Source organism: Poecilia formosa, unplaced genomic scaffold (genome assembly GCF_000485575.1).
Source record: "Poecilia formosa unplaced genomic scaffold, Poecilia_formosa-5.1.2 Scaffold60, whole genome shotgun sequence".
NCBI lineage: Eukaryota > Metazoa > Chordata > Actinopteri > Cyprinodontiformes > Poeciliidae > Poecilia > Poecilia formosa.
Window position 1 is genome coordinate 13,846 of NW_006799999.1, and position 27,950 is coordinate 41,795.

Below are 27,950 nucleotides of genomic sequence, written 5' to 3' on the forward strand. Positions count from 1 at the left end.
TTCTTTGTTCTAATTATATCCCCTGTGCCACGTCCCTTCCTCACACTCTCAAGGCCTATCATTCAGCTGAGGTGGTGTGGAAAGGATAGTCGAAATATAGCTCAAGGTCAGGCGTGACTAGGGTTGGGTGGTGGTGGGAGCCAGGTCATTGCTCTGATGGAGAAACAGTGTGTGTGTGTGTTTTTTTTTTTGTTTCTTCATACTCTGTTAGGTCTGAGGTGGAAAATGGCTGAAGGAGTGGGCTGGGTTTGGAAACAAGACCACTATTAAAAGCTGAGGCTTGACCCCAGGAGCAAACTGAGCAGCACTGCAGAAGAGAGAGGATATCGTTCAGGATGCCAGAACCGGCCAAAAAAACAGGTATGTTTCTTCATTTAGCTGCTCAACTTACAACAACTTAACGTCTTACCTCAGATTACATCTGCTCTTGCTACAGTCACACCAAATGTATGTTTTTTGTTTTTTTTTAGGATATTAAACGAAAAAGGAAAACTATTTCAAAGCACTAAACATTTTGAAAATATTTGCATGAATTGGATAAAGAATGAGACAAATATAAAACTGCATCATAAGCAAAACATAAATGAGTTCAAACTTAAAGGCACTGACAATACAAAGAGTAAAACACAACAAGTGTAACGTCTACATTATAATTTTAGTTTTGCGAATTACATTTGTTTCTTTTGTTTCATAATTCATACTGCTGGTTTTAAGATGTAACGGTGCTCAGGTGGGAGCCAAAGGAAGCAGGTGCAATAATGTGCCGCCACGTTCAAAATGCTTTCAGCAGGAAACAAGTCGGTCACTACAGGAACTCTTGTCAACGCGCCCCCAGGTGGAGGCTTCGTATGAGATGAACTCCACACACTTGTCACATTTCTGACATGGCTGCATACACAAAATGATCCAGAGATCCAAAACCCCCCAACAGGATTCCAGCCTGACAAATGATAACCACAGTTTCCCCTTTGAGGGCGAGGATGAGCTGCTTGTTTGTGCTATCGGATGGCACAGTGGTGTCCAAATGGCTCACTTGTGTGTGGTAAGACCTGCAGTGTGAAGCATTTGAGCAGCACAGAAACTGTTTGGATCATCTTGAGCCTGTAGTTATACTAATAGCTGTTATTAACACCCTGCGGCCTGTGTGATGCAGAAATCATTTGACAAGCAAAGCTAAATAAGGAATCCACCTGTTTTTTTGTTTTGTTTTGTTTTGTTTGTTTGTTTTTTTAAACAATATTCATTCAGCTTCTTTTATGCTAGAGAAATACACCCACATTTACAAACTTAGGGAACATATTGATATTTTTCCCATGACCACATTAACTTAAAGTGTCTGTGATGTGAATACTTAGGCACAACATCCTGGGCATCATGTTTTCACAGGATGGTACAAGAAAAAAGAAAAAAAAGAAAGTTTTCGCTTCCTTCGCCGGTCAACTGTTACTATGGTTCCCATGTTGTACCCAGTATAATTCCTATAAGAAAATATGATTATAAACATTGTCTGGGTAAAGATGCCGGCACACACACCCACACTCTCTGTGTCTCAGTCATTGTGACTGCCTCGTTTCTTTCAGCTTGCCCCAGGGCAGCTGTGGCTACTTGTAGCAGCTGACCTTCAGCATGTGAATGGGTGGAAGACTGACCAAATATAGCGAAAAGCACTTTCTAGTCCTTTGGACTAGGTAAGAAGTTATGCAAGTAAATGCCATGTACCATTTATTTAACTCCGAACAGGAATAATACAAAACACAGCTGAAGACTACTAAGGCATTTATTATATTTGCAAAAACTGTATGAATTCAAAATTAATGCAGATTCTTTAAAACACTGTTATTTTATGTTAATCTGAAATTATTTTTCCAGTGTATAACTTAGAAAAAAAAACAACTAAAATCCCCCATCTGCAAATATGAAAAATAGGGAATTAATCTGCAGATGATGAGGTCTCATAGCAAGTTAATAAACAGAAATGGCTTTAAGTATGCCTGGTCAAAGTGCATTACAATTCCAACTCTACAATGAAATTCATGGAAAGATAACGTGCAGTGGAAAGTATTTTTGACAACCCCTGTGGAAACCAAACTAGACATCCTTGAACACGGCTTGTGTCAGAGGCTTCTTAAGAAGTGTGTATCTCTATGACATGCGAGTAACAAAACAGCGACACAGGGAGAACATGTGACGCAAGTAACCTCGAATACGGAGAGGAAATGTGGTGTGTTGTACCATCCAAAGCCACGATTGCACAGTTTGTAAGATGCCTTTAAGCACGCATGTGGATCTGTGGAACACACCAGTGAAATTTACGACACTTGTCAGGTTGGAGATATTTTGAAAGATAAAAGAGACACTATGGTGTGTAGTGGTTTGAATTACTCCATTACAGAAAGATCCACCCAACCATCCATTCATCCACTGGAGTTTAGGTTCCTACTTTTTAGATGATAACACCCTAATATGATGTGATGGCTGGAAATCATCAAAAAATAATTACTGTTTTATTAATATGCCTTGCTTGAAAATGACAGTCTTATACAGTTGTATTTTATTTTATTTTTTTATTAATTTATTTGTCTGATTTTATTCTTTTTGTATTTACTGTTTGGTCCACATTGTACTCATATGCTGAATTGTCCCACATTTAAATCTGTAAATAGCATCTGTATCTATGTAAGGGCGCATACATACAGCTCAGGATTCCAGGCACACCATGCTGTGTGTTAAACACCTCCAGCGTCAGAGCTTTCAGTCGCACTATTTTTAGACCCCTTTTAAAGACGACAACTGTTTGCCAGCAACAACTTTTCCAAACAGGGACAAAGCAGGAACTTTAACAGATGGCGTATTACGCAGGCACAGCGAGAAGACCTTTACAAGGAAATATCATGGTCAGGGTAGGTCGCTAACGACACTCAGCATTGCAATTGATTCTCTAACATCAGTTTTTTTAATATAATGCATTTCTGATATTTCATAGCTTCCTATTTTGATTTATGACTCACAATCAAAAGTATTTAAGCTGATAACCTTAAGGGTCAGCCTTATTTTCACCTTCAACCTGAAAAATTGTTGCTCAACATAACTGCATTTCTTTTTTTTATATCAGTGGTGATTTCAGTGGCATCATTCTTGTGTATTTTATTTTAAAAAAAAGTTCACATCTTCTTTGAGAGAATTAGAATAAAGCATCTGGTTTTTCTGCTGAGTGCTTGTGCTGCAGTAGTTGGACATGGGATGGAAATCAAGACGGTTTGCACATGTGTGGGTGTTTGTGCAAACAGAATTAATTAGTTCTTTTAAATAGGAATAAACCAGGAGGAACTAATATGAAAACTGGTCACTAAACTGGATATAAAACTACAACAAAGGCAAAGATAACAACAATGTAGAGATCTGACAAAGATAAATGCTGCAACAAATCTAGAGAGAAATTCAAGACAAAAGACGACAGATGTAAGAAAAATAAGATGGACGTTCTGATGTGAACATTTCATTCTTCACATTCTTCAGCACTAAAGCAAGAAAGACCTTTTTTTTTTTTTGCATCAACAACGCCCCTTTGTTTGACACCACACGAGAATAAAAAAAAAGTTCTGTCTCTGTAATATTTTGAGACCAAGCTGTAAGAATGTCTAAACCAGGACCATAAGAACAAAATTAAATTAGGAGTGGACATTGTTACACCCCGAGCAAGGCAGCAAGAAGAGAGAGAATTTTGTTCTTGTAGCCCAGGGAGAGCGATGTACATGTTTTTAAGAATGTGCAACCTTTCACTAGCAACCCAAAATAAACCCTAAAGTGTGCAGGCAGATTTGGGTCACTTTAATAGGACGTAACACTTGATGTATTGTTTTGAACAACTAGACATGCAAATTTTTTTTATTCTGTTGTTTATAATGAGGCCTTTCGTTCATTGACTCCTACGACGGCTCTGAAGCTCTTAATCTCAGCTTCCCCCCTGCGAAACGAGATCAACATAAAAGGAAGCTCAATATCTCTTTGGCATTGACACAACGATTGATTAATCACCACTCAGCAAAAGAACGAAGAGCTGAGCTCCCTGATCGAAGAGATCGCACTCACTTTTCTACGCTTCAGAGAGTGTACTTTGACTCCAATGTTTTTAGTTTCAGCATTTTCCAAGAAACCAAAGACTCAGGAGGCAGAGGAGGGATCCTGTGTGGTTTTTGAGGCCGAGACAGAGAAGTCTGAAGCTAAAGTGAAATGGCAGTGCAACTCAAAGGACATCGCCAGCGGCAATAAATATGCAATCACGGCCACTGGAAACAAGCACTCCCTCACCATAAAACACATCACCGTGGAAGATGCCAATGTCTATGCTGTGATTGCTGGTGGTTCGAAGGTCAAGTTTGAGCTGCGGGTCGTATCAAAGCCAGGTGGGAGACTTTGATGCTGCAGCTGTGCATTTGAAGCCTCTGATCACTCATCCACAGCTCGTGTAGTCGTCACCGAACACAAAGCACAGCACTCAATTTGGAAAACCACTGAGGCAGTAAACACTTGATGCACTGCATGTGCTTGATGTTACCATGATTCTACGTCCTCTGATCAAATCTCTGAAACAGCCTGAAGTGGTTTTTTTGTTGTTGTTGGCTTTTGAAGAGTTAGTAGAACATGTTGAGAAATTAACAACTTTTTCCTCCACTGAAGCTTTTTAATCAAAAAATTAAAAGCCAAGCTTTGATCAGAGTGAAAGCTGCAAACTTTCTAAAAAAAAAAAAATGGTAGCTCAAAAACTGGGTTTAGAACTAGGAGAAAAATGGAGCAGCACTCACCTGTCGAAAAAAAAAAAACTAAAACATTCAAAATCGGAGCTTTGCTTTACACCATAATGAAACAATTAATTTGCAGTTTTGAGAAACAACTTAAGCCTAAAGTTAAAACAGTACTTCTTTAACACGCCACGTGTTTTTAAATAGTTGATTATCCTTATTCATTGTACATAAAAACACAAATTTCTAAGTGAAGAAACCAGATGTGCTAGTAATAATAGCTTTTTCCTCCAGATGAAAGTAATAAACTAATGATGAGTGTTTTCCTCACGTTACTCCGCTGTTCATTAAAATAACTGTGGTTTGAGAAAATGCTCCTAAAGTGTTTATTTTCCCATTTGTTTAAAAAATTCCTTAAACGTTCCCAACAGCCCTTTCCCAAGTGCCAATTGTGTTTCATTTCCTCCAGGATATTAGCACTGCATTTTCCCAGGTTTTGCTTAGTGTCACTGACTAACATTGCACCAGTGCACTGTCACTGTAACGTACTTAGGATGTTTATATTTTATAAGACGAAAGCAAATGTTTTGAAGAAAACCAGCTGCCGCCACGCTCGCTCTTCCTGCACGGTGACCTGGACACCAGCACATTATTTCCTCATGAGTAACCGCCACTCAACAGGCCCTGAGCACCGTCATGACAGGCCACTGATAACATGTGGAAAAGTTAGCCTGCCACTTAGATAATATAAGTCATAAGAAATATTTAGAACTTAAATGTTCAGTGCAGCATATTTGCCGGATAAATACTCACTTCCCACGCAGAATGTTTACTTTCACTGCTTTTTATCTCTTTTGCTGTGCTTTTGATGCCACCAAAAATAAAATCGACGCAGAGGTTCCAGCTGAGGCCCCTGCTGGTGAAACTGGGAAAGCTGACCAGGGTTCGGTTCCACCTCCTGCAGCTTCCACGCAGGGAGAAACCTCTGCTGCAAAACCCGACGCTCAGCCAGCTGAGGGTGCGTTACTGGGTAACCATCATCAGGCTCCCATTGCATTTTACACTGAAACATTTCACACGTTTTCAGATTTCTATGTAAAAGACTTTCTTCATATTTGAGTGCAAAAATAGTGTATGTTCTTATATACGAAAACAAAACTCATTTGTTTGTTTATTTCCAGCAACTTTAACATCTTCTTAAAATATAGACTGAATTAGTCGACATTTAAATGCGGATCTTTGTCATGCAGTTTGCTCATCTTTAATTTCCTTTCACTTTGTTTGTTAATTAACTTGAGCTGGATTTTTCTTTAGATGCTCACCCTCCAGACACCAGACAGGACTTGACTGGACTCTTTACAGAGAAACCTCAGTGTGGAGAAGTCACTGTGGGTGAGTGGATGTGATGCACCAGACTTCATTTTGAAGGAAAGCTTACTTCAGTGTTTCGTGTTTTTAGTTTAACCAAGTAAAAAAAGTTCAATATGGACGTAGAAAAACAGAAATAGAAGAAATAGACAGATGCTGGTCTCTCATTGAAGTGTTGCCAGTGTTTCAGTCCAATTACTGAATCAGACATGCTAAATTAAATTGCTGTAAAAGAGACAGACCAGTGTTGTATTTCTAATTCGTTGAAAACCAATATAACATAATATGAACTCAAATTTCTCATTACTTTTCATTTCCTCTTCTTTACATTTCCACATCTTCACCCAGCAGTAGAAATAATAATAATAATAATAATAGTAATAATAATAATAGTATAAAAAATGCTGCTAACTTTCAGAATGCTGTATCTGTATTTTTCTTGTACGAAGGTGAAAATATCACATTTGTGGCTAAAGTAAATGCTGAATCACTTCTGAAGAAACCCAGCGTGAAATGGTTCAAAGGGAAGTGGATGGACTTGGCCAGCAAGTCTGGAAAACACCTGCAGCTGAAGGAAACTTACGACCGCAACACCAAGGTAAACTGAAGGCATACAAAGAAACACGCTGATTGTTCATCATTTCAGTGTTGATTGGTCTTATTTGTTAACATTTATTAGTTGTAAGAATTTGTTGAAAACAAGTATAAAACTACTAGAGGCAACATATCTGTACTCTGTACTTTTTTTTTTTTTTTTTTTTGCCAAAGTTAGGAAAGCTCTTTCTTCAGACACATGTGCTAATCACATTTTGAACTGCATGTGGGACTCTCTGTATTAAAAAAGCAAAGTTGCAAAGTTTTTAGTTGTTTTGTTGAGTGATATAGTTCAGTATTTGTGTTGTTGCACCTTGTATCATCACCATCTGTCGTTTCAGGTGTACACATTTGAGATGCAAATCATTGCTGCTAAGCCTAACTTTGCTGGAGGTTACAGATGTGAAGTTTCATCCAAGGACAAGTTTGACAGCTGCAATTTTGACCTTGTCGTACATGGTGAGTGTTGTGCATGCTTTGCTTTCTATGTATTATGATTACAGATGTTTCGATCAGTTTGGGATCTGCTCTTGTTTCAGAGGCTCGAGCTACTGAAGGTCTGGATATAAGAGCGGCTTTTAGACGCACGTAAGTGACTCAGAATGCATGAAACGTTTTTATTTACGTCAAATTACAAAGCATGAATTAAGGATCTGCGGATCTTTTGCTGAATTTGAGCTAATATTGTGTTCTAATGTTTGAAAAAAAATCATTTGATATTAATGCTTTGCTGGCTAAATGGAAAAAAAAAATGTTTATGTCAATGTATTATGTATGATGTAAGAGAAAAAGAAGGATTTTGGCTTGAAGAGTAACACTGATTTTAAAGGAAAAATTAAGTTGTTTTTTTTAAGAAAATAACCAATGCTATGGTTGTCTAACCAGAAATTATTTCAGTGTCAAATAGCCCTTGCATAGGTGCTAGAAAGAATAGCTTCCTGCATGACTTTGTAGTTGTACTTGAAATCAAAGCCTAGCAATAAGAAAAATATTTTCCTGCAGAATTCAAGTTAGGAGCTTCATATTAAGCAGCACAAGTACTGAGTATAAAAATGCATTGGATTAATATCATAGTATGTGTGGTAAATAACTGTGAAAAATGCTAACTTATCAGGAGTGAAGGCGGTAAGAAGAGAAGTGGAACAGCAACAAGGTAGAGATTTGGTGCAACCACGGAGGCTCGTTGTCAAATTCTAAAGACTTGGATTGTTTAAAAACAGAGAAATCTGGACCAGGAATAGAGGCTGTCGCTCTCTTTCACGGACTGATTAGTCTCTGCGTTCAAGCCAAACAATCCGACGTTTTGGATTTCTCAGCCGCCAGTTGACCGAGTTTTGAGACTGACCACAGGAGGAAGATCAACAGAGAGCTAAACCCAGAAGTTAAATACCAAAATTAACATGGTGTTAACCTTTAACTTTATGATTTGGTCTTCCATCCATTAAATAGCTTGCAGCAGCACATGTCAGCTTCTTCTGATCCCCTCCTGAGTCTCAATCAAAACAGCCGAGCCAGCTGCCCAAGCAGCCATGTGGCCGAGTGAGATTTGACGGTGGTGTTATTGTACTGAAAGTGCAGGATGTGCTAAGACATTCAGGCTTTTCAGCAGCAGACCACCTCCAGGGGGGCGGGGGGGGGGTTGCCTGCCTCACAGAGGAAGTGCAGCTACAGTGTGTTGTAACTTCACCACACAGAGCAGAGACTCACCTTCACGTGCTGTTGGGTCAGAGGTTGGAGATTATCTCGTCTATGCCTCTGTTTTTTTTAATCTTTCATCCCACTGATAAGAAACAAACACACGCTGCGGTTGCCTGCTTTGCTTCACGACGACTGTTTTGTTTTGTCATTGCTTGGATTATGGCTGCAGCTTGGTGAGATGGTTTTGTGCTTTTAGGTCTTGCTACATATTGCATCTTTTATGTCATGTTTTTCTCCCTACTGCCTTTTTTCCTTTCTTCGCTAGGCATCATGTGACCTCCCAAAGGAACAATCACCTACTGCAAGACATGACCAAATCATGAGTTGTTAGCAGCTGATGCTGATGAGTAAAGACAGGGTTCCTACACGTTTTCCACTTCTAAATTCCAGCTGTGTGCAAACTCATTTTAAAGGCTCCAAGATTGTGCATAAAAAGCCCATTTATAAACCCAAACAGCGTGCATGTAAGACAGCAATATTTCAAGGTCGTCTTGTTTTGATCCTGTTTCATATTTAATATCTTGTGACATAGAAATATTCAGATCTCAAGCTTATTTAGCAGTGATAACATTCCTATCTTTCGTTGACCTCCTTTCTCATGAGCTTATTAAATTTAGATAATTACATCTTAAGCTTTTTGTCGTAACAGTTCAGTTACCTCAAGATATCAAAACACCAAGCTTGTTTTGTTCTGACAATAGTTTTACTATTATGGTAACATGACATAATACGATTTAATGCTTTTTTTGTTTTTACTGCCGTTCACCTATTCAATTATCTGGAGTTGTCACACAGAAAGTTTCATTATCACACAATACTGAGACCCCCCAACTTAATGTGGTCATGGAAACAGTTTTCATTATATTATTATCTTAAAACACAGAGATGTTTAATTTGGCAATTACTCCTCATTCGTTTAACCCTTGAGCGTGCGAAGACTGAGGAAAACGTAGAGGACTGTGGCAAATGATACGAGTTTTACGTGTGTGGGGTCGGTGGACCCCATTTCTAGACACAAGGGTTAAATATTTAGCTCTTCATCTTATTTACATGATATTTCAAAATCTCTTTTTATCAAGATAACTGTATCTCAAACTTTAGTAACAGTATCATGATTTTTAATTATCTTGAGGTAATATGACATCATTTTGAACCAATGTTGAGAAAACTACTGCTTAAGGGTTTTGTTGTTTTAACAGTTTAAGTTTTTTTCTGTAAGATAAGAAGGCTGTACACTTTTTTTTGCCACTCTAACTGTTCTATTGTTTTGTTATTTTGAAATATCACAGCTAAAATTCACTCTTGAAGAAATGGATTATTACATTAGCCCAGCAATCAATACATTGAGCTTGGCAGCTGGTTCAGTCTTCAGGAGGAAACTGTTTCCCATTGAAGTTCAGACATGTTGCTGTATGTCATTTCATTCTTTTCCATACTCATCCAGACTGGTAAAAGCTTAAAAGTAAACTCTATACTTTGTCATTCTTCTGAAGCATTTTCAAACCGTTGAATTGGGAGAGACTTGTGACTGCAAAACCAACACCCAAAACCATTGTGTGCATCTCTGATAGAGCAAAACCACACATGGCTTTTTTTTAATTTTGCATAAAGCAAATGCAATATAAAGTGTTTCATTAGAAGGAAACATCTGCAGTGACACGTTTCTGTTCTTTGGAGAATCTAAATGATTAAGCCATATGCTACACTGTTGATGCTTTTTGATGTCTGCAGTAGCACAGATGGTAAAGACGATTCAGGAGAGCTGGACTTCAGTGCCTTATTAAAAAAGAGGTGAGAAAATAAACATTTTAAAAAGTTCTACTAAGAACAATGGTGACTTTTTTTCACTTTCATAAAAATGCCTGATATTTTTTTGTTTTTTTATTCTTTCTGGGTGATCCTCTGTCCACAGAGAGTAAGTCATTTCTACAATTGCAAACTATATAAGTAACCTATAGGAAACAAACTTATGATCACTAATAACAATTTCACTTAATCTCTCTTATGACAGTCAGTGCATATAAAAAAATCTTAACATTATATTATCATAATAATGAAATCGTTGCAAAATAAAAGCAACGTTAAACCTACTTGTTGCATGACGTTAGCATGGCGTTAGCATGCGTTTGAGGTCCGACTCATGTTATTTGATTCCTAAATGTTCAGCAGTTTGCTGAAGTGGAAAGGGAACCCCTTCATTCCTAATTACATAATATCTGCATTTTTCTTAATTCTCATAATGGTGCTTTTGTTTTCAAATATTCTCTGCACGAGTGAGAGCCTGCTGACATTTTCAGAGGTTGGGAATCATATTTTTTTTTAATATAAAAGTAATTCACTGCAAAAAAAAAAAAGAAATGACTTTTGAGGACGGGACAATTTCTTAAGATTGTGTGAGCTTCATCCTGTGGTGTGAAAAACTACTATGTTATCTACTTTTATTTCAGTCTTTAGAGACTTTATTTGGACCAGAGGTGAAATATTTGGGATTTGACTCCCCATACATTTGAGAATTACTTTAGCTTGGGAAAAATTACTTTTTCTGGTAATTAATTCTGGTAAATGTGATTTTCTTCTTAAATGTATTACTCTTAATCAGTCTTTGGCTGCTGCTGTTGCTGTCACAGAGTATGTGGCTAAATATGCTGTGGTTTTAGTCATGCTGTCCTTGGGGATAGTGAACCTTCAGTCTTGCGGATGTCATTCTATCGAGACCTGGAGAAGGGTGACATTTGTAAAGAGCACAATACCTCCACAGCATATCAGGACCAGCTGGTTCAAGGTTATGCTATGCTTCGTGCACAAAACACAGCACTGCATTGGAGTTGACCGTCTTGTGCAGCTGGAACCTTTCATGCAATGTTTGCCAGCCCTCACATTCCCATCACTTCCAACTCTGTGCCACTGTGACAACTGTTAATTCCCCACGATTCGACCACCCATGTAAAGCTGTAATGGGATCCATGTCTGGGTTTAGTGACCTTCACTCACTACTGACGAACTCTTGAGAAACACCTTGATAAAACTCCAGATCGTTGGCGATGCCATCATTTCTGCCCTCTGGTGCTTGTTCTGAACATGTCAGCTCCTTGCAAACCGCAATCATATTGACATTTTTCTATTATTTCTAAGTTTTTAGCATATTTTTTAACCATAATATTTTTAAATATTGAAGCTGATTTATAATTTTAATGTATTTTGGACAAAAAAATAATACAACTTAGATTAACATAAGCAGCCCAAATCTAATTAGTCTTTTCAGGTGTAGCTTTTTGTTCATGATTTACATTTCAAAGTCTTTGCTTCGTGCCTGATTTTAACAGCGTTACCCGATTGTCTCAGGTCCATCAAACCGGCACACATGAACACAGATCCTGATGTTGATGTGTGGAACATCCTCAGTCACGCTCCCCCTTCAGAATATGAAAAGATTGCTTTCCAGCACGGCATCACCGACCTGAGAGGGATGCTCAAGAGGCTTAAGAAGATGAAGAAGGAAGAAAAGAAGAGTGAAGGTCAGTATGCCGGGATTAAAACAGGCATTGCTTCATCTGAACCTGCAAAAACTTGAAAGGCTGATTTTCATTTGCCATTTATATTTAGCATTCCTCAAAAAGCTGGATCCTGCATACCAGGTGTTAAAGGGCCATAAAATAAAGCTGGGAGTCGAGGTTGCCAATGAAGATGTGGAGGTGAAGTGGTTTAAGAATGGACAAGAAATCCAAAAGTCTGGAAGGTTTGAACTTACTTGCATATAATAAGGACGTTCTGCCCCCATGCATATGTACTTAACTATGAATATCCACTTTTCTCCCCTGCATCTGGATCATAATGACCTATCCTTTCAATACATCTTCAGCAAGTAAGTATCTTCTGAGTTTTGTTGAAAAATTGATATAAAACAATGCCATCTCTTTGAGCTACGAAAATATTCTTGCTTTCCCAAAGGTATATCTTTGAGAGCGTTGGAAACATGCGCTACCTTACCATTAACCACTGCTCCTTAGCGGATGATGCAGCTTACACATGTGTCATTGGAGAGGAGAAATGCACAACAGAGCTATTCGTTAAAGGTAATAAACAGTCAGAAGCAGTTTGGACCAAATCAGCACGCAATGAACTTTATGTTTCTCGTCTGTTTTGTCTTTAGAGCCTCCTGTTACAATTGTAAAAAATCTGGAGGATCAGATGGTGATGAAGGGCGAGCGGGTAGAGTTAGAGTGCGAAGTATCAGAAGAAGGAGCCAATGTGAAATGGTGAGATGTTATTCTCTACACTACGGTTTTAGTAGTTTAAGCTTCATGCTAATGAATCATGGCTAAAAAGTAAAAAAAAAAAAAAAAAAAATATGTTAATCATAATTGCCAAAATAAAATCTATTTTCCCACTAAAGGTGTAATGATAAAAACCATATTATCCAAAAGCAGACAAAAATGTTTACACAATCATATCAGATGAGATTTACTTCAGTATGCCTTATTTTCATTGACTCTTAATGATTACATGTTTAAACAACTTTCATAAACAATAAATGTAAATGTCAGAGGTCTTGAGTTAAAATGGCTACATTGTAAATGGATAAAGGGAAACAAAACACCGAAGAAGCTCAAAGATACCTCAAACACAGTGAACTGACAGTATTAGTGAATGGTAATGTATTTCTTGTCCAGGGAGAAAGACGGGGTTGAACTGACCAGAGATGAATCCCTGAAATATCGCTTCAAGAAAGATGGCTGCAAGCATGTGCTGATCATTAACGAAGCCACCAAAGAAGACGGTGGACACTACAAGGTCAAAACAAACGGAGGAGAGTCTGTAGCTGAACTGCTGGTGCAGGGTGAGAGTTACACTTTGGCTGTTTCTTCTGTCAGTGATGAATTGTCCAAATACACATCTCATCACAGCTAGGCCAGTAGTCGTGCAGCCTTGTCATTCTTGGCAGGTTGACACTGTGTAGCTTGCGTAGATCCGCACAGGTTCCGGCACCAGGAGCATGTCAGCTAAAGTTAGAAGACGTACATGTGCATCACCTGAAAGGCAGAGCGCCATTCAGTACGTGCTGGTTCTCTTTCTCGGTTTTGAGTTGTCGGATTGGAAGTGAAAAGGAAGAATGTGAGCTCATTTACTGACATTTTATCCCAGTCAGTGATTCAGATGTTAAGTTTCCATCCTCCATTAAAACAATGTTTTAATGTTTTAAACCTCCAGATACAAATATGCTCCATCTAGTTCCACCCATGACTTCAGTTAATCTCTTAAAATACATATCCTCCTTTTAAACTTAAAACAACTTTGAACACATGCATGACTTCATAAATATTTTCACATTTTTTGTTTTCCTTAAAGTCAAATTTTAGTCCAGTTGTTGCACTGCGGATAGCTTTCCCTTTATATTCCTGACTTAAATCTGTTCTGATGTCCCAGGAGGTTTTGTGTATAATTTGAAGCCCAGTAGCTGCTCCTGCTGTTTATATGCCTTGTTAATTAAACTCTAACCTGCCAAGAATGACCAGCTGCTACACTGAAACAAGGATCAACACCTCAGTCCACAGCAGAGTTTCTATTATAGCACCATTCCCACCATATCTGTTTATTCTGCCTGGGCAGTGTGCTGACTAGCGTAGCCTTTGAATTTCACAGTGGACAATATCGCCCATGCATATTTTATTATGATATGCAGAAATAATCTAGAGCTCCTGCATGTGTTTTTCAGGAGGTACCCATTTTATTTTTCTTCACAAGTCATACACACTTCCTCTCTTATCTCCGTCACATTGCTGTATTATAGAAAACGATGCTTCATGCTGGACCTTTATTATCACGCCACTCCTCAAATGGTATCCCTGTAACTTTTTCCATCAAAAGTGTAAAGCCCATGATGATTTTAATTCTGAGCTCCTAGGGCTTGTGTTTTTTTTTGTTTGTTTTTTTCTGACTGCACAGAGAAAGAACTGGAGATCTACCAGAGCATTGCGGACCTCACGGTAAAGGCAAAGGATCAGGCGGTGTTCAAATGCGAAGTGTCGGATGAGAATGTGAAGGGAACTTGGTACAAGAACGGTGTTGAAGTCAAACCCAATGCCAGGACAAACATCTCTCATATTGGAAGGTGATGACACTAAATTTGCTAAATTATGCATGTGTGGTAACATGTACATGTTATGTAATTGGATCCCGTGTCCAATGACATGATTTTCTAAATGTTTAAACACACAGAATCCACAAACTGACCATTGATGAAGTGAAACCTGAAGATGAGGGAGATTATACTTTTGTGCCAGACGGATATGCTTTCAACCTCTCAGCTAAACTCAATTTCTTGGGTAATTATTTTTTAAGCTTGGAAACTTCAAAGTCATCATTTGATCCTCACAAGCCAAACGTTTAAAGAATTTCTCCTTTATATTTGATCTTTCAGAGGTGAAGATTGATTTTGTGCCTCGCCAAGGTACACAATTGCAAACTTACAGTCTTGCACAGCAAAGAAAAATGAAAGTCAGACCCCATTATAACCAGATGCATTACTTTTGAAGATCCTCCCAAGATCCACCTTGACTGCATGGGCCGCACTTCTGATTCAACAATCATAGTGGTGGCTGGAAACAAACTGCGTCTGGATGTCCCCATAACTGGAGATCCTGCTCCCACAGTGATCTGGACCAAAGGAGAGAAGGTAAAAGAGATGTAGCACCTGGTGTTGTTAATATGCTGACAGGAGCCATCTGTCCAGAGAGCTGTAGGTAAGAGCTGGCATCTGCTGAGAAAGCAGTTTGTCATTCTACAACCCTGCAATTTAATATGCAAACAAGAAAGCCCAAGCGGGTTCTAACATATTTACTATAAGCTCAAAGGATGCTAATCGCTTTTAAAAGCAGTTGTATTTTCATGTATTTGTTTTTGCAACAAGCATGCTGTGCCCCACTAATGTCAGGGAAACTAATGCATTGGCTGTTTTTATTTTTTTTACCCAGCAGAGTGCTACTATTATCTAAAAGCAATAATCTTAGGTGAATCAGAGGTTTCTCACCCTCCCTGTTATCAGCTTTTACTGCTTTGCTGTCCTTAACTGTAGGCTAGTTCTGTAAAACCTGGTGGGGAAGAAAAAGCAGGGCACTCAGCCTGTTGGACCCTAAATGATGGAGAGGTAAGTGCATGATTATATATCTATATCTATATTTTGTTTTGACTTATTTGGTACAAGTTTGCATGACGCCAGCATTCAGCTTCAATATTGATAGTCTCTTTGAAAAAAAAAACAAAGGAATCAAATTTTCAATAAAAGTTTTAATGCAAGAAAGATGTTAGTTATGAGAAAATCCATTACATGTGAATTAGTTAACCTTTTATGTTTATAATATTTCATTAAAACCAATTTTAAATTTGACACCAGGCTCCTCACAATCTAAGGAGAATATTTCTCACCAGTTAAGAAAAAAGTGTTTTTTTTTTCCATACAACTATATAATTGCCATCTTTTCTATGTTAAATAAGTCATCTCATTTATGTATATTTTAAATGTAAAAATGATTTTCATCTCTTGACTTTAATTCTAATTTGTTGTGTTCATCAAGATGGTTGAATGATTTTTCTATTTTGTACATGTGATCAATGGAAGTACTTGATGATGATGCTAAACTGAAAATATAAAAAGCTGGAAAAGTAAACAAGTTAAAACTGAGCCTTGTGGGCTGCCATAGAGAATTTCTTCTTTTCAATTATTAAATAAATATTTATTGAAAAATCCTAATATTTCATGTGAAATATAATGAAAGCAGGCTAAAACCTGGGCTTGTTCAACAATAAGTAATAATAAAAAAAACTTCTTAATATTATTTCAGTTTTTGCTTTTGTGGTTTAAATTGTTTATGACATAGCTTTTTTGAAAATTGGATTCCTGTTATCTCACCAGTAATACACAGGAAGAAAACCCCATCATTGTTGTAAACAGCTAGCTTTGGGAATGCTATAAAATTGTACTAAGACCCTAAAGAACTGTTTCAACACTACCACTTTGCTGTTTAAGTATGACAAATATTATAAAAGTACATCTAAAATATAGATGGTATTTTTATGTTTTTGTTCAGTGTTATGCACCAGTCAAAGAGCATGATACCAACAGCATGAATTATCTTTGATTAAGGTAAGCTTGTGTACTGAAGCCTCTCAGGCAAAGATGACAGGAGACTGAACAGTAAGTATGCTTTACAAAGTGGCCTTATATAGTAACAAAATGGGGGGAAAAAAGTTTAATTATGTTTTATATTTATTAAAATACCTTAAAATCTTATCTTAACACATGTTCCTGTTGTCCAACACTGATCTAAAGAAGTCAGTGATTGGAAAGTTTGATGAAGAGGTTTTTGTTTGTTTGTTTTTGGTTCATTTTGTCAGCTTCATCATGACAGGACTGGAAAATGTGAATGAATAACAGTCAAACTACTGACATAAATACTCTGAATCTGTGCTTAAATTAGTTTTAGAATATGAAAGTTGGGTGGCACCATGGTACAGTTGTTAGCAATGTTGCCTTGCAGCAAAAAGCTACTGGGTTCAAATCCAACCCTGGTGTCTTTCTGGATGGAGTTTGCATGTGCGGGTTCTTTTTGGGTAGTCTCACTCCATGCCAAAAACGTGACTGCTAGGGTAACTGATCCAAGTTGTCCTAATTTGCCCTGGGATGGCCTGTCGACCAGACCATATCCTGCCTCTTGCCCAAATACTACTGGCAAAAGTCACCCTCCTACATCTCCCCAACCCACGCCTGCAATGATAAGCAAGTATAGATGATTGAGGAATTGCATAGTCACTTTTACCAAGTGGCTCACCTCTGTCCACCTCTTTGACAATATCCAAAAATCCTTACTTAAGCACATGAGCCTCCGCTCAAGCAAGTTGTAGTTAGTTAGTTGTTTGCCAACTGTTTTATATAAAAGTATTACACCACAACGTCAGGCCTGGGTTTTTGCAAAATGAGTTGACTCATTTTTAATGATTAGGTCATCACAGAAGGAGACGGCAGGGTCCACGTGGAATCCACCAAAGGTCACTGCATCTTCACCATCGAGGGTGCAGAGAGACAGGATGAGGGGATCTACTCTGTCGTCGTTCGAAACCCAGCAGGGGAAGACACAGCTGATATCAGTGTCAAGGTTGTTGGTAAGACAAAGATACTCTGCTCCTTGATAAAGACAAAATGAACTTTTAGAACAAACATGTTCTAACTACGTTACTGTATTACCACATAGATGTTCCAGATCCTCCCCAGGCTCCTAAAATCCTCAGCGTTGGGGAGGATTCCTGCATTGTTCAGTGGGAGCCCCCTCTTTTCAATGGCGGAGATCCAATCATTGGTAACAACACTACTAAATTGTTGAAATTGGCCAGTTTATGTAATAAATTTTATTCCATGTCATTTCAATACATTTTGGAAAGAGACTTCCAATATATACCTATATACCTCTTTTTCTCCTGATACTAAGCAGAAAAGTTTGTTTTTCTTCATACTTTAAGTATTAAGGTTGAAAGAAACACATTGCAAATCTTTTTTTTTTTTTTTTTCATAAAAAATATTTCTTTGAGTTTTTCAAATGTCTCTTACACTGGACATCTGGTCTTGCTTACAATTTGTCTTTACTTAATGAGCTTTTAAAACTGATAAATTCCATTCATTTCCATTTTCTAAATGATTAAAACAGATTCCTACTTTTTAAAATTCATGTTTTGAAGAAATTGCATGAAGAAGTGCTCTTTGCACTTCTTCACGACGTCACATCCGCATGAGCGAAATACAGCGTTCTTGCTTCTGCTTTGAGTTACCATGACAGCTAGGAAAGACAAAGTCGTATTTCAGAAGCAAATAAAGCAATACCAAACATTGTTGTCTTCTAAATACAACTGGCTCTTAAGTTTTCATGGATTTCCAAGCGATCCTGAATTAAGAAGACGGTGGCTTGTAAATATTTGTCACGGACAAGTTAAAGCTAACGCTGCGCACAGCAAAGTTTGCAAATGAGCCGTCCCTGCGTTATTTCAGTGGAATCACTTCTGTACTCAGCCTGGAAGAGCAAGTGTATGGGAACAAGTGAGCAGACCACAGCCAGACAGCCGAGCAATTAATCCACCTGTGCCTACTAGCATAAGCTAAAGTTAATGTTAGCCATAAAGTTTAAAGAAAGTAAACCTAACCTTCGTATCCATGAATACATAATGAGGCATCTCAAAACCTTTCTCCAGCTTGTTTGTTGTAGCTTTGGTTCCCGCCTTACAATACGATGTACATCGTTAATTGTTAGCTTGGACAAGCCCTGCAAGCACTCGGTGTAAAATGCCATTTTCAATAGACCGGAAGTGATCGGCCGCTTTTCCCTGAATACGGAAGCAGACGTGCAACGAACCCTGTGTATGTCTAAAACACAGGTAAACATCAACATACTGTTACAAAATATATTTCATTTAGGATATTTTTTTGATTAACATGCATTCTCTAAAGTAGACAGTGGCCCATAGCTGAGATCTTTTCGTCTGGAGTCGTTTTTGATGAGGGCTGTTATTTTTACGCTGTATTTTTCTGGCACCTTTATTTCTGAAGATGCTTTTGCTAAGACTTTTCATTCTGATGCCATTTAGTCAGACATCTGATGGCTTTTTGTCTACGGTCTCACATGTGAGGCTGTTTGTGCTAATGTTACACCATAATGGACCAATCCATCAAAGTCATTTTTGCTCAAAAAATGGGTGTAGTAAAATGTATTTGTCTGTATAGACAGGAATATAATGTGCTGCTCTTGAATGCTAAGGTTATGTCGTGGAAAGGAAGAAACTGAGGAGCTACAGGTGGATGCGACTGAACTTTGACCCATACCCTGAAACAACCTTTGAGGCCAAGCGCATGATTGAAGGCATGCCATACGAGATGCGAGTCTATGCCGTCAACAGCATTGGCATGTCACATCACAGTCCAGCCTCCCAACCATTCGTGCCAGTCGGTGAGTGTTTATTAGGAATCTCACACCAAGTAAATTTCTTTTATTCAAATTACCTCATGTGTTTACTAAATGTTGTTTGTTGTTGGAAGGCTGTCGTAAAGACAATTTGATTAAGACAGGAGGAACGAAAGAGATTTCTCCAAATGTCATACAATGGTTTTAGAAATCTTGTGTGTTGCTGCAACAATATTTGCTGTGGTTAGATCAGACTCAGTTTAGTCCATGAGATGTTTTCTTTAGGTTACAGAGTTTACTCACTCGTGGTTATGAGAAGATGTTTATTTGTGTTACAAGAATACGGCCTCGTTTGTCTTAGCAACATCACACAGAGTGTTTGTGTACCCAATAGAGGAATTAACACTGTGGTGTAATGTTAACATTTCTGTCACTAATTCTAAGAGAACTACTAAAATCATGAGGCTTTAGCATGCATATGATTTCAGCTTACTCTCAGTTCCTCCTGAAATCCCTTGGTAATTTGAGTCATCATGGTGTATATGTTTATATTTGCACAGTATGGACAGTTAAAGACTCTTTATGTTGCAAGGCAGATTCAACCAGGGGCTTGTGGTTGAAAGGCTGTCTATATCCATCTGTATGAGAGCAGTGCCATTTATAATCGTACCTATCAAAATATTACTGAAATTTTATTTTAAGATGTGTAATCTGAGTAACTCCTTATTCAGAATCAGTCCAAGATTATTTTGGTTACTACAGTAAAGACAGCGAAAAGACAAAAGGGATTGTTAAAGACAATGAGAAGATGAACTCAGAAAACAGACAACGAAACACACGGCAGACTTGATAAGCAGCCATACAGTCACTGGAAAAATGATAAAACTTTAGCTTCCCAATGTAGCAGAGAAGAAGCCAGTGGAGGATTTGATGCTTATGGAAGCAGAAGAAGAAACCAACAGAGCCAAGAGCTCTTTAACTCCTGCAGCCAGGGGATTATCACCAGCAGCACCCCCTGCAGAGTTGGCCTTCTTTCTGGAGGTGGGAGATCCAGCTGACAATGAGGAGCCAGCAGGAGGGAGTGCATGTTTTCCTACAGAGAAGGAAACCGTGGTCTCCGAGGAATCTGCTGCAGACAACATGTTTGCAGAAGGAATTATTATCTTTAGGTGTAGTTTTGTCTTGTTGCTTTCATATTCAACCTGCCAAAGAATACAGGAGTGTTTGTGTTTTAAAATCCAGATGATAGTGATATTAAAATGTGAGCTGAACTACAAGAACATTCTTTCCATCTGAGTTTTATAGGTGATGGTGCCGGTTAAGGTTGTTGTGGTTCGTCAAGGATTTGATTATGTATCGAGCAGCGCATAAAAACAGCTTTCAGGTCATTGTATCCCACTCTGCCTGTCTAGATCGGCTCTGCTGACAGAACAATAAAACTTTGAAAACAACAAAAGAATCAGTTGATGCTAAGTTGGCTTTATGAGCAGCTTCCAGAAACATGCGAAGCTCAATTTAGCAATCTATCACATGCTTTGTCTGTTTCCCTATCAATAATGCACTTTCATCTGTTGCGTTTTGCCCAAAGAAGAGGCCAAGCTGTTTCAAAGGGATGTAACAGTGGTTTGCTTTTGGCACCTCTGCAGTTAGAACATTGCGTGGGTTGTAACCAATGAACCAAGGTCTTTTTATGCACATCAAAATCATGTCATTTTATCCCCACTAGACACGTAGCACAGCAGGCACTTAGACCTCAGTCTGACAGTGAACTGCAGGTCAGACAGAGAGCTCATATTTCTCTGCATGAAAGAAGGCGCCACTCACAGGCTTACAGGGTAACAGACTGTTAGATAACTGGTGTCCCATTTAAAAACAGGCTGGCTGAATCCACCCGCTGTGTGTAACCAGTGACTCGTTAACAGAGATGAAGATCATGTAAGTCAGTCGACACTTATGACTTTCACAGGTGCCCCTTTTTCAGTGGTTTTAATTTTAGACATATAAAGACATCAGTGGCCACGTCTGGTGTAAATTCAAGCTGCCTCATTTGCTCTCATTTTTACTTGCATTTGTCTCTCTGATCACATTCAGTTTGAAAATAAAAACCAATATCCAAAAACGTACGCAACATCAAAATCATCAGACACCAAAAAGAAGAAATAACGATGACGCATTTGCAGTTTGTTCACCAATGCTGCCATTTATTTATTCATTAGAATTACTGAAACAAAGTTACGCTTTGTGTTGCACGCTCACCGGGTCACACATGCACGTTAAGGCAACGCTTTAGTCTTCAGTTCTCCTGTTCATTTTGATGTAAATAGCAAATAAGTAAATTCCAGTAAATTCAAGGGAGATAGGGAGATTCAGACATTCAAACATGCCTGAATGCTCTGCAGGCACGTTAGTGGCGTCGATCAAGCTCGTCCACTTGTTTAGGTGTTCATTTAGTGCCTTTAATTCTTTAACCGCCTAAGCAGGCTCTTTATCTACCCTCTGCCGCTCTCTCAGCGCCTACTAGCGAGCCCATTGGACTGCACGTTGAAGACATCAGCGACACTTCTATCACACTGAAGTGGCGAGCTCCGGAGAGGATCGGCGCTGCTAAGCTCGAGGGCTATGGGGTCGAGTACTGCAAGGAAGGCAGTAAGTGCTGCCACCTGCATGCTTCTGATAAGGGCAGCTTATTTTAGAGTTTATCTCCAGAATGGAATACTTGCAGCAAAATGGCACATGAGCTGCACAACTTCTTCCGCTCATGTTCATTAATAATATTTACCTATCTTAGCTGTTAAATAGCAATGCATACATGACAATTATGTGACTTTGACTTGTATTCCTCTACGGTGGCAGCTGATGAATGGATTCCAGCCATCCAGGGTCTGACAGAGAGACCATCAATGACTATCAAGAACCTGACCACAGGAGACAAACTGCTGTTCAGAGTGCGGGCCTACAACATGGCCGGGCCCAGTTCTCCGGCCGTTCTGGCGCAGCCTGTGACTATCAGGGAGATCATGCGTGAGTATTTCTACAGCTGATTCTTGTGACATCCCCGCTAAGGCCTATTCAGTTTCTCATTTTGCTTCACGTAAGCGTAGTAACCAGGAATCTGTGAGGTGTTTGAGTTCTCCAGGGAGAAATTTAATCATTTCCAACGTCTTCCAAAGACTCAGTATATTTGTTTTGTTTTTTTCTGCTCACTTTCTCTTTATTTACACAGCTACGGATACATTTGCTGAGCACAGCCTTCCATCCGTGTTGATATTTTTATTGTGACTTACCAGACCTTTTCCTTTTCAATTAACTACTTGACTAATTTCAGAGATTTTTTTCTTGTTTTTTTAATCCCATTGGTTAGGTGGACCTTTGGAAAAACAAAGGTACCAGTCTGATAGCCTTAAAAATGCAGTGCACAATATTATAAATGAGATATGAGGATTATCCATAATCAATAATGAAGTTTTTTCTTTTTTTACTGTAGAGAATAGAATTTAGTTTTTCAGCTTTTACTCCCATATATTCAAACAGATGTTTGAGATTACTGATGTGTTAAAATTAGGTAAAGAATAAACAGCAGTGACTGTTTTAGGGTACTTGCCTATTTTCAATTTTTCACTTATTTTTCATTTTAAAGATCCTCCGATGACCCTCACAGGTTTTCTAAAAATGTCCTACTGCCCACTTTGGTCTTGTTTTCTACAGAGCGCCCAAAGATTTGGCTTCCACGAAATCTCCGACAAACCCTCATCAAGAAAGTTGGAGAAAATGTTAACGTTTTGATCCCGTTCCAGGTGATTTACATTTTAATTTTACTATTATGTTCAAAAAACACAGTAAATACCTCCAGACAGCTAGTAAAGACAATAGGAGTCATTGTCTAGTGTTATGATAAACTCTAGAGTCTAGATAATGTAATATTAGCTTGTGCTAATGACTTACTATATATGTATTGCACATTAGTGTGTGGGACACGCTGTTTCATTGTATATGTTATGAACATTGACATTGCACATTGTGAACTTTACATTTTAGAGTGGTGTACAGCACTGAGATAAAAAAATAAATAAATAAAAAAATAGTCCCTGAATTCGGTGGTCCCTGCTGGAGGCTTGCAAGAAAGGTTGCAGGCTGATTGCAGTCTTTCATGATGCGTTCTGTCTTTATGAGACAGCTGGGGGGTGTAATTGTCCCAGATTGCTGAGAGTAATGTTCCAATGATCGTCTGAGCCCCCTTACTTCCATTTTCCAGAGCTCTCTTCCCCTGAGCAGAGCAGCTGTCACACCGGGATGTGATACACCTTATGATGGTTCAATCCTCAGAACACCTATAGAAACTCCCTTCATTCTTTAACAGTTGCAACAAAGCAACGTTTTAGATCCAATTTCTAAACCTTGCATGAGACTAGTATTTTGTTTTAACCAAACAACTACCACTTATTAGGAGTCATTGTTCTGTCGGCCTTTGTTAAATAATATTGTAATCGTGACACTTAGTTAAATGTCATTTAAAGCTTTACATTGTTGCATTTTGAGCTCAGTCTTGCCTTTGTCTGCAGGGTAAACCCAGGCCAAAGATTACTTGGAGTAAAGACGGTCAACCTCTGGACCCCTCAATCGCAAGCGTGAGGAACAGCGATTTCGATTCGATCTTCTTCATCCGAAAGACGGAGAGAAAGCACTCAGGGCAGTACGATCTCAAAGTGCAGATTGAGAACGTGGAAGACACAGCAAAAATCACGCTGCAGATTGTTGGTGAGTTGGACTGCATTCAAAGTTTAGCCGGGCTGAATTTCTGTAATTATTCCGTAGTCATTATAAAACAATTATTGTCCCCGTAGATCTCCCAGGGCCACCAGAGGCCCTGAAGATCGCCGATGTGTGGGGGTTTAATGTGGCCCTGGAATGGAAGCAACCAAAGGACAATGGCAACTGTGAAATAACTGGCTACACCGTTCAGAAAGCTGACAAGAAGACCATGGTGAGAATCTGTGCTCTTTGTTATAATGACCGGGTTGAAAACATCAGAGTAAAGTTGAAATTAATATTTAGTTGTATTTTAATTAGATCGGCAAAGCATAAAACTTTTGTGTGTTCCTTACTCACATGATGTTTTCCTGTTATTTATACCATGAATTTATTTTGTTGTGTCAGATGAATGAACAAAAATGTCATTTATTTATTTGTTTGTTTGTCATAAAGGATATCTCTGATCTTGCAGAGCCACCTGGTAATTAATATGCTAAAATGTCCAATAATTTTGGAGGTTTAAAATCTAGCTCACATGTAATTGTGACAAAGAGTCTCAATAGCGGGAAAACAAACACTAACAGGAAATGGTCATATTATTAAGACACCTAACACAAACAAAACTAACAAGTGTTCTGTAGTTCGGCTTTAGGTATTATTAGAAAAGAAACATAAAAAAAGACTCAGGTAGCAACAGAAAAAGAGAAAGGACAGACTGACACTCAGATACTATTTAAATAGAAAAAAACTACCACTTACTTCCTCACAGAAAAAGGATGAGAAAGAGGAACAGAGAGAGAGAGGCATTTATTCTTCAATTATCCAATGCTGAGCATGCTGTCCACTTTGTCCACCAGTAATGATGAACCAGTTGGCAACCCACTCCTACTGCCACCGTCCTCCACCTCAAGCTGCCAAGAATGTCATGTTACCCAGGAATGTCCTAATCTCATCCTCTCAGCCTTGACCCGGTCTAGATAGTCTGTGCAGTGACGCAGAGACATTGTTCGCCAGCCAGCATGGCGGTCAGCTCGCGTTTCACCGCAGTCATTATCAGATCAAATTAATTTTACTTGCAACACAATGAGCTTTTAGGTGGTGGTCATCGTGTTACCAATAAGTCTACCTGGTTCATGTCAGAGAGAAAAGCACTGAGGTCAAACGTGCTTTAAGGTTGCCTCGTATCCTGTTTCTATCCTGCATCTAAGAAATAGCCCGCACCAAAACGCCTTCGGTTTCTGCTACAATATGAAGACAAGTGGAAGTTTTTCCCACATTTTTCAATAGGGTTAAGATATACTTTTGTCTTCTTCCGATTTCTCTTACTTTTGTTAGTTCAGTAGAAGAGAAGAAGAACAAAAATAAAGCACATTTGAAGCAATGCATCTCTAAAATTGCACATGCAAAGGACAGACAGATAAGAAGTGATGTTTTGGACTTATTTAGTTTCATCAAACCTCATTGAAGCGTTTTATGTGATTCACATAAAGGAGTGGTTCACAGTCCATGATCACTACAGACGAACACACTGCGTGGTGTCCGACCTCATCATGGGGAATGAGTACATCTTCCGAGTGTTTTCCATCAACCTGGTGGGCCTCAGCCCGGAGCCACTCACCACAAAGGACAGCGTGTTCATCCAGAAATCAGGTCGGCTCTGTCTTATAACTCGGGGAAAATGATAGGAAGTACAAGGAGAACGCGATAGAAGAAAAAAAGTTGCCTAATCTTTGTGTGTCTCGGCAGGCATCGACTACAAATCTCCCACATACAGGGAGCATGACTTCTCAGAGGCTCCCAAGTTCACACATCCTTTAGTGAACCGATCGATAATAGCAGGATACAACGCCACCCTCAGCTGTGCTGTGCGAGGAATACCAAAGGTATGCGTCTTCAAATTAGTTCACGAAAACTCAGGTTCTGTATTTGATAAAAAAAGGATGTTGGTAATTTAATTTGAATTAATCTACTGTTTGAGATTAAGGACACAACAGAAGTAATCTCTGGGTGCTTTATGAGACAATCAGATTCAATGCATATACATATGAAAAAAGAAAAAAAACCTGTTAATTTTGATTCAGTCAAATTCACTTTAAATAAAATCCTGTCAAATACAGACTTAAATCAAATCTAACCAATCACAATTGGATTCAGTATGTAGCAAAAAGAGCAGTTTATCTAAGGAGATCAGCAGCTATTTTGGTGCTAAACTTTGAGGAAATAAATATACAACAGCACAGAGCGAGGAGTATTTTTTTATGGATAGAAAAACAACTAAAATAAAAAACAATTACAAAAATATTGTCGTTTTAGATTCAGGACACTGAAGTCAATATCTGTTATGTCTAGCAGTAGCTTAAGGCCTAGTTCATACCTGCTGGTGTGTAAATTTCTTCATCTGTACCCATCCAGTAGGGTTTGCTAGGGATTTCTACGGCTATCTGGTCCAAATACTTCATCTTCCACAGCTTCCTGTTAAAGACGTGATTAAAATATTTGACAAACTTTTAGTTTTGACACTGAAACACCAAAACTACCCAATTCAAGGCCCGGATTAACTATGAAAGTTTTTAATCAAAATAACTTAAATTTGGCAACAGAAAAATATCTTAACAAATAGAAGTAATAATAGATTAATAAATTACGATCTAATTAAGGCGAATTTACAACCAAACATAATCTGCAGTTAGATTGGACCAATGATGGCTCAAAGTGTAAAAATGTCACATGACTGTAATGCTTTGTTCTGCCCCATTAGCCCAAAGTGACCTGGTACAAAAACAAAATGGACATCTCCAATGAAGCCAAGTATCGCATGCTGTCAAAGCAAGGTATTCTGACGCTGGAGATCCGTAAGCCATGTCCCTTCGACGGCGGCGTCTACATGTGCAAAGCTGTCAACGACAAGGGCGAGGACGTGGTGGAGTGCAAACTGGAGGTCCGACGTAAGTGGCTTGCTGGTTTCCATCCATGCAACGGTAACCTGTTTTATTTTTACAGAGTAATAGAATTTTGGTAACTTTCTCCAGAAAATAAAATATTTATAGTCATATATGAATTATTAGAGTATCTGCAGCATCCTGTCTCAAATTTCCACATTACGAAAAACATGATTAAAGTTCTCGCAGGTCGTAGGGATGGGGTTAGGGCTTGCAAAAAAATGATCTGTATAGGGAAGCTGAATATTCTCAAATGTACTATACTAAATATACCAGTTGGTTAATTTCTCTCCAAATCACCAAAAGTAACTTAATGCAGGTTTAATCCGTAAATGTCCATTCTTTTTTAACACAAAGGAGCAAAGGAACAATCAGTGTAAAATTGCTGATTGTTCATTTTTGCAGTTTTTTTTTGTCATCTCATACAATGCCAATATATTTTAATGAGTTAATGCATATTTATTTCTGATTTGCAGCTCAGATTGCTAAAGAAGAAAAGAAAGAGGCCAGTAAATGAGAGTTTTGTCTTTGAACGAAGAGGCGATGAATCGATCTTCAGCAGGATAACGCCTGAGAACCACAAAATGCTTAAATTACATCCCTAAAAGTGCTTAATCAATAATATCTTTGTCCTTTTTCATCCGCCGACATTTTGGGTTTCTTTCAGTGACAGAATCGGCACACTAATGTGTTACTTTGAAAGTAAGTCATAGTTTTATCAGAGTAGTTGCTGCTCTTTTCAAGCTACAAGGATTGTGATTTCTGTGTTTGAAAAGCATATATGACTGATAATAAATATCAAGTGTTGGATGATGATGTCTGGATCAGTGTGTGGATAAAACCATAAAAAAACCCAACTTGACTGCTGTTTTACTTAGTTGTGATTGAACGATTCACCTTGCATAAAGGAATTTTGGGCTCTT

At 38.5% G+C, this 27,950-nt stretch overlaps 1 protein-coding gene across 8 annotated transcripts; it reads left to right on the top strand.

The window, feature by feature from the left end:
• The first annotated feature begins 166 nt into the window (after nt 1-166).
• On the top strand, nt 167-27,884 carry LOC103139315 (myosin-binding protein C, cardiac-type-like). 8 transcript variants are annotated; one of them, XM_007553861.2, is made up of 33 exons: nt 167-360; nt 4,134-4,403; nt 5,635-5,757; nt 6,054-6,131; nt 6,557-6,705; nt 7,043-7,160; nt 7,241-7,289; nt 7,816-7,854; nt 10,131-10,190; nt 10,312-10,314; nt 11,742-11,914; nt 12,003-12,135; nt 12,259-12,261; nt 12,348-12,472; nt 12,550-12,655; nt 13,070-13,236; nt 14,343-14,508; nt 14,616-14,722; nt 14,818-14,847; nt 14,933-15,072; nt 15,472-15,543; nt 17,396-17,555; nt 17,645-17,749; nt 19,196-19,384; nt 21,851-21,985; nt 22,193-22,360; nt 23,045-23,133; nt 23,899-24,094; nt 24,181-24,320; nt 25,579-25,738; nt 25,835-25,971; nt 26,847-27,033; nt 27,504-27,884. In XM_007553861.2, exons 1-33 carry the CDS (start codon nt 336-338, stop codon nt 27,542-27,544), a joined length of 3,843 nt encoding a protein of 1,280 aa, XP_007553923.1. In that variant the 5' UTR covers nt 167-335; the 3' UTR covers nt 27,545-27,884. The 8 variants fall into 8 exon arrangements, with proteins under 8 accessions (XP_007553923.1, XP_016527863.1, XP_016527860.1 ...); XM_016672377.1 differs by lacking the exon at nt 15,472-15,543; XM_016672374.1 differs by lacking the exon at nt 10,312-10,314.
• The last annotated feature ends 66 nt before the right edge of the window (nt 27,885-27,950 follow it).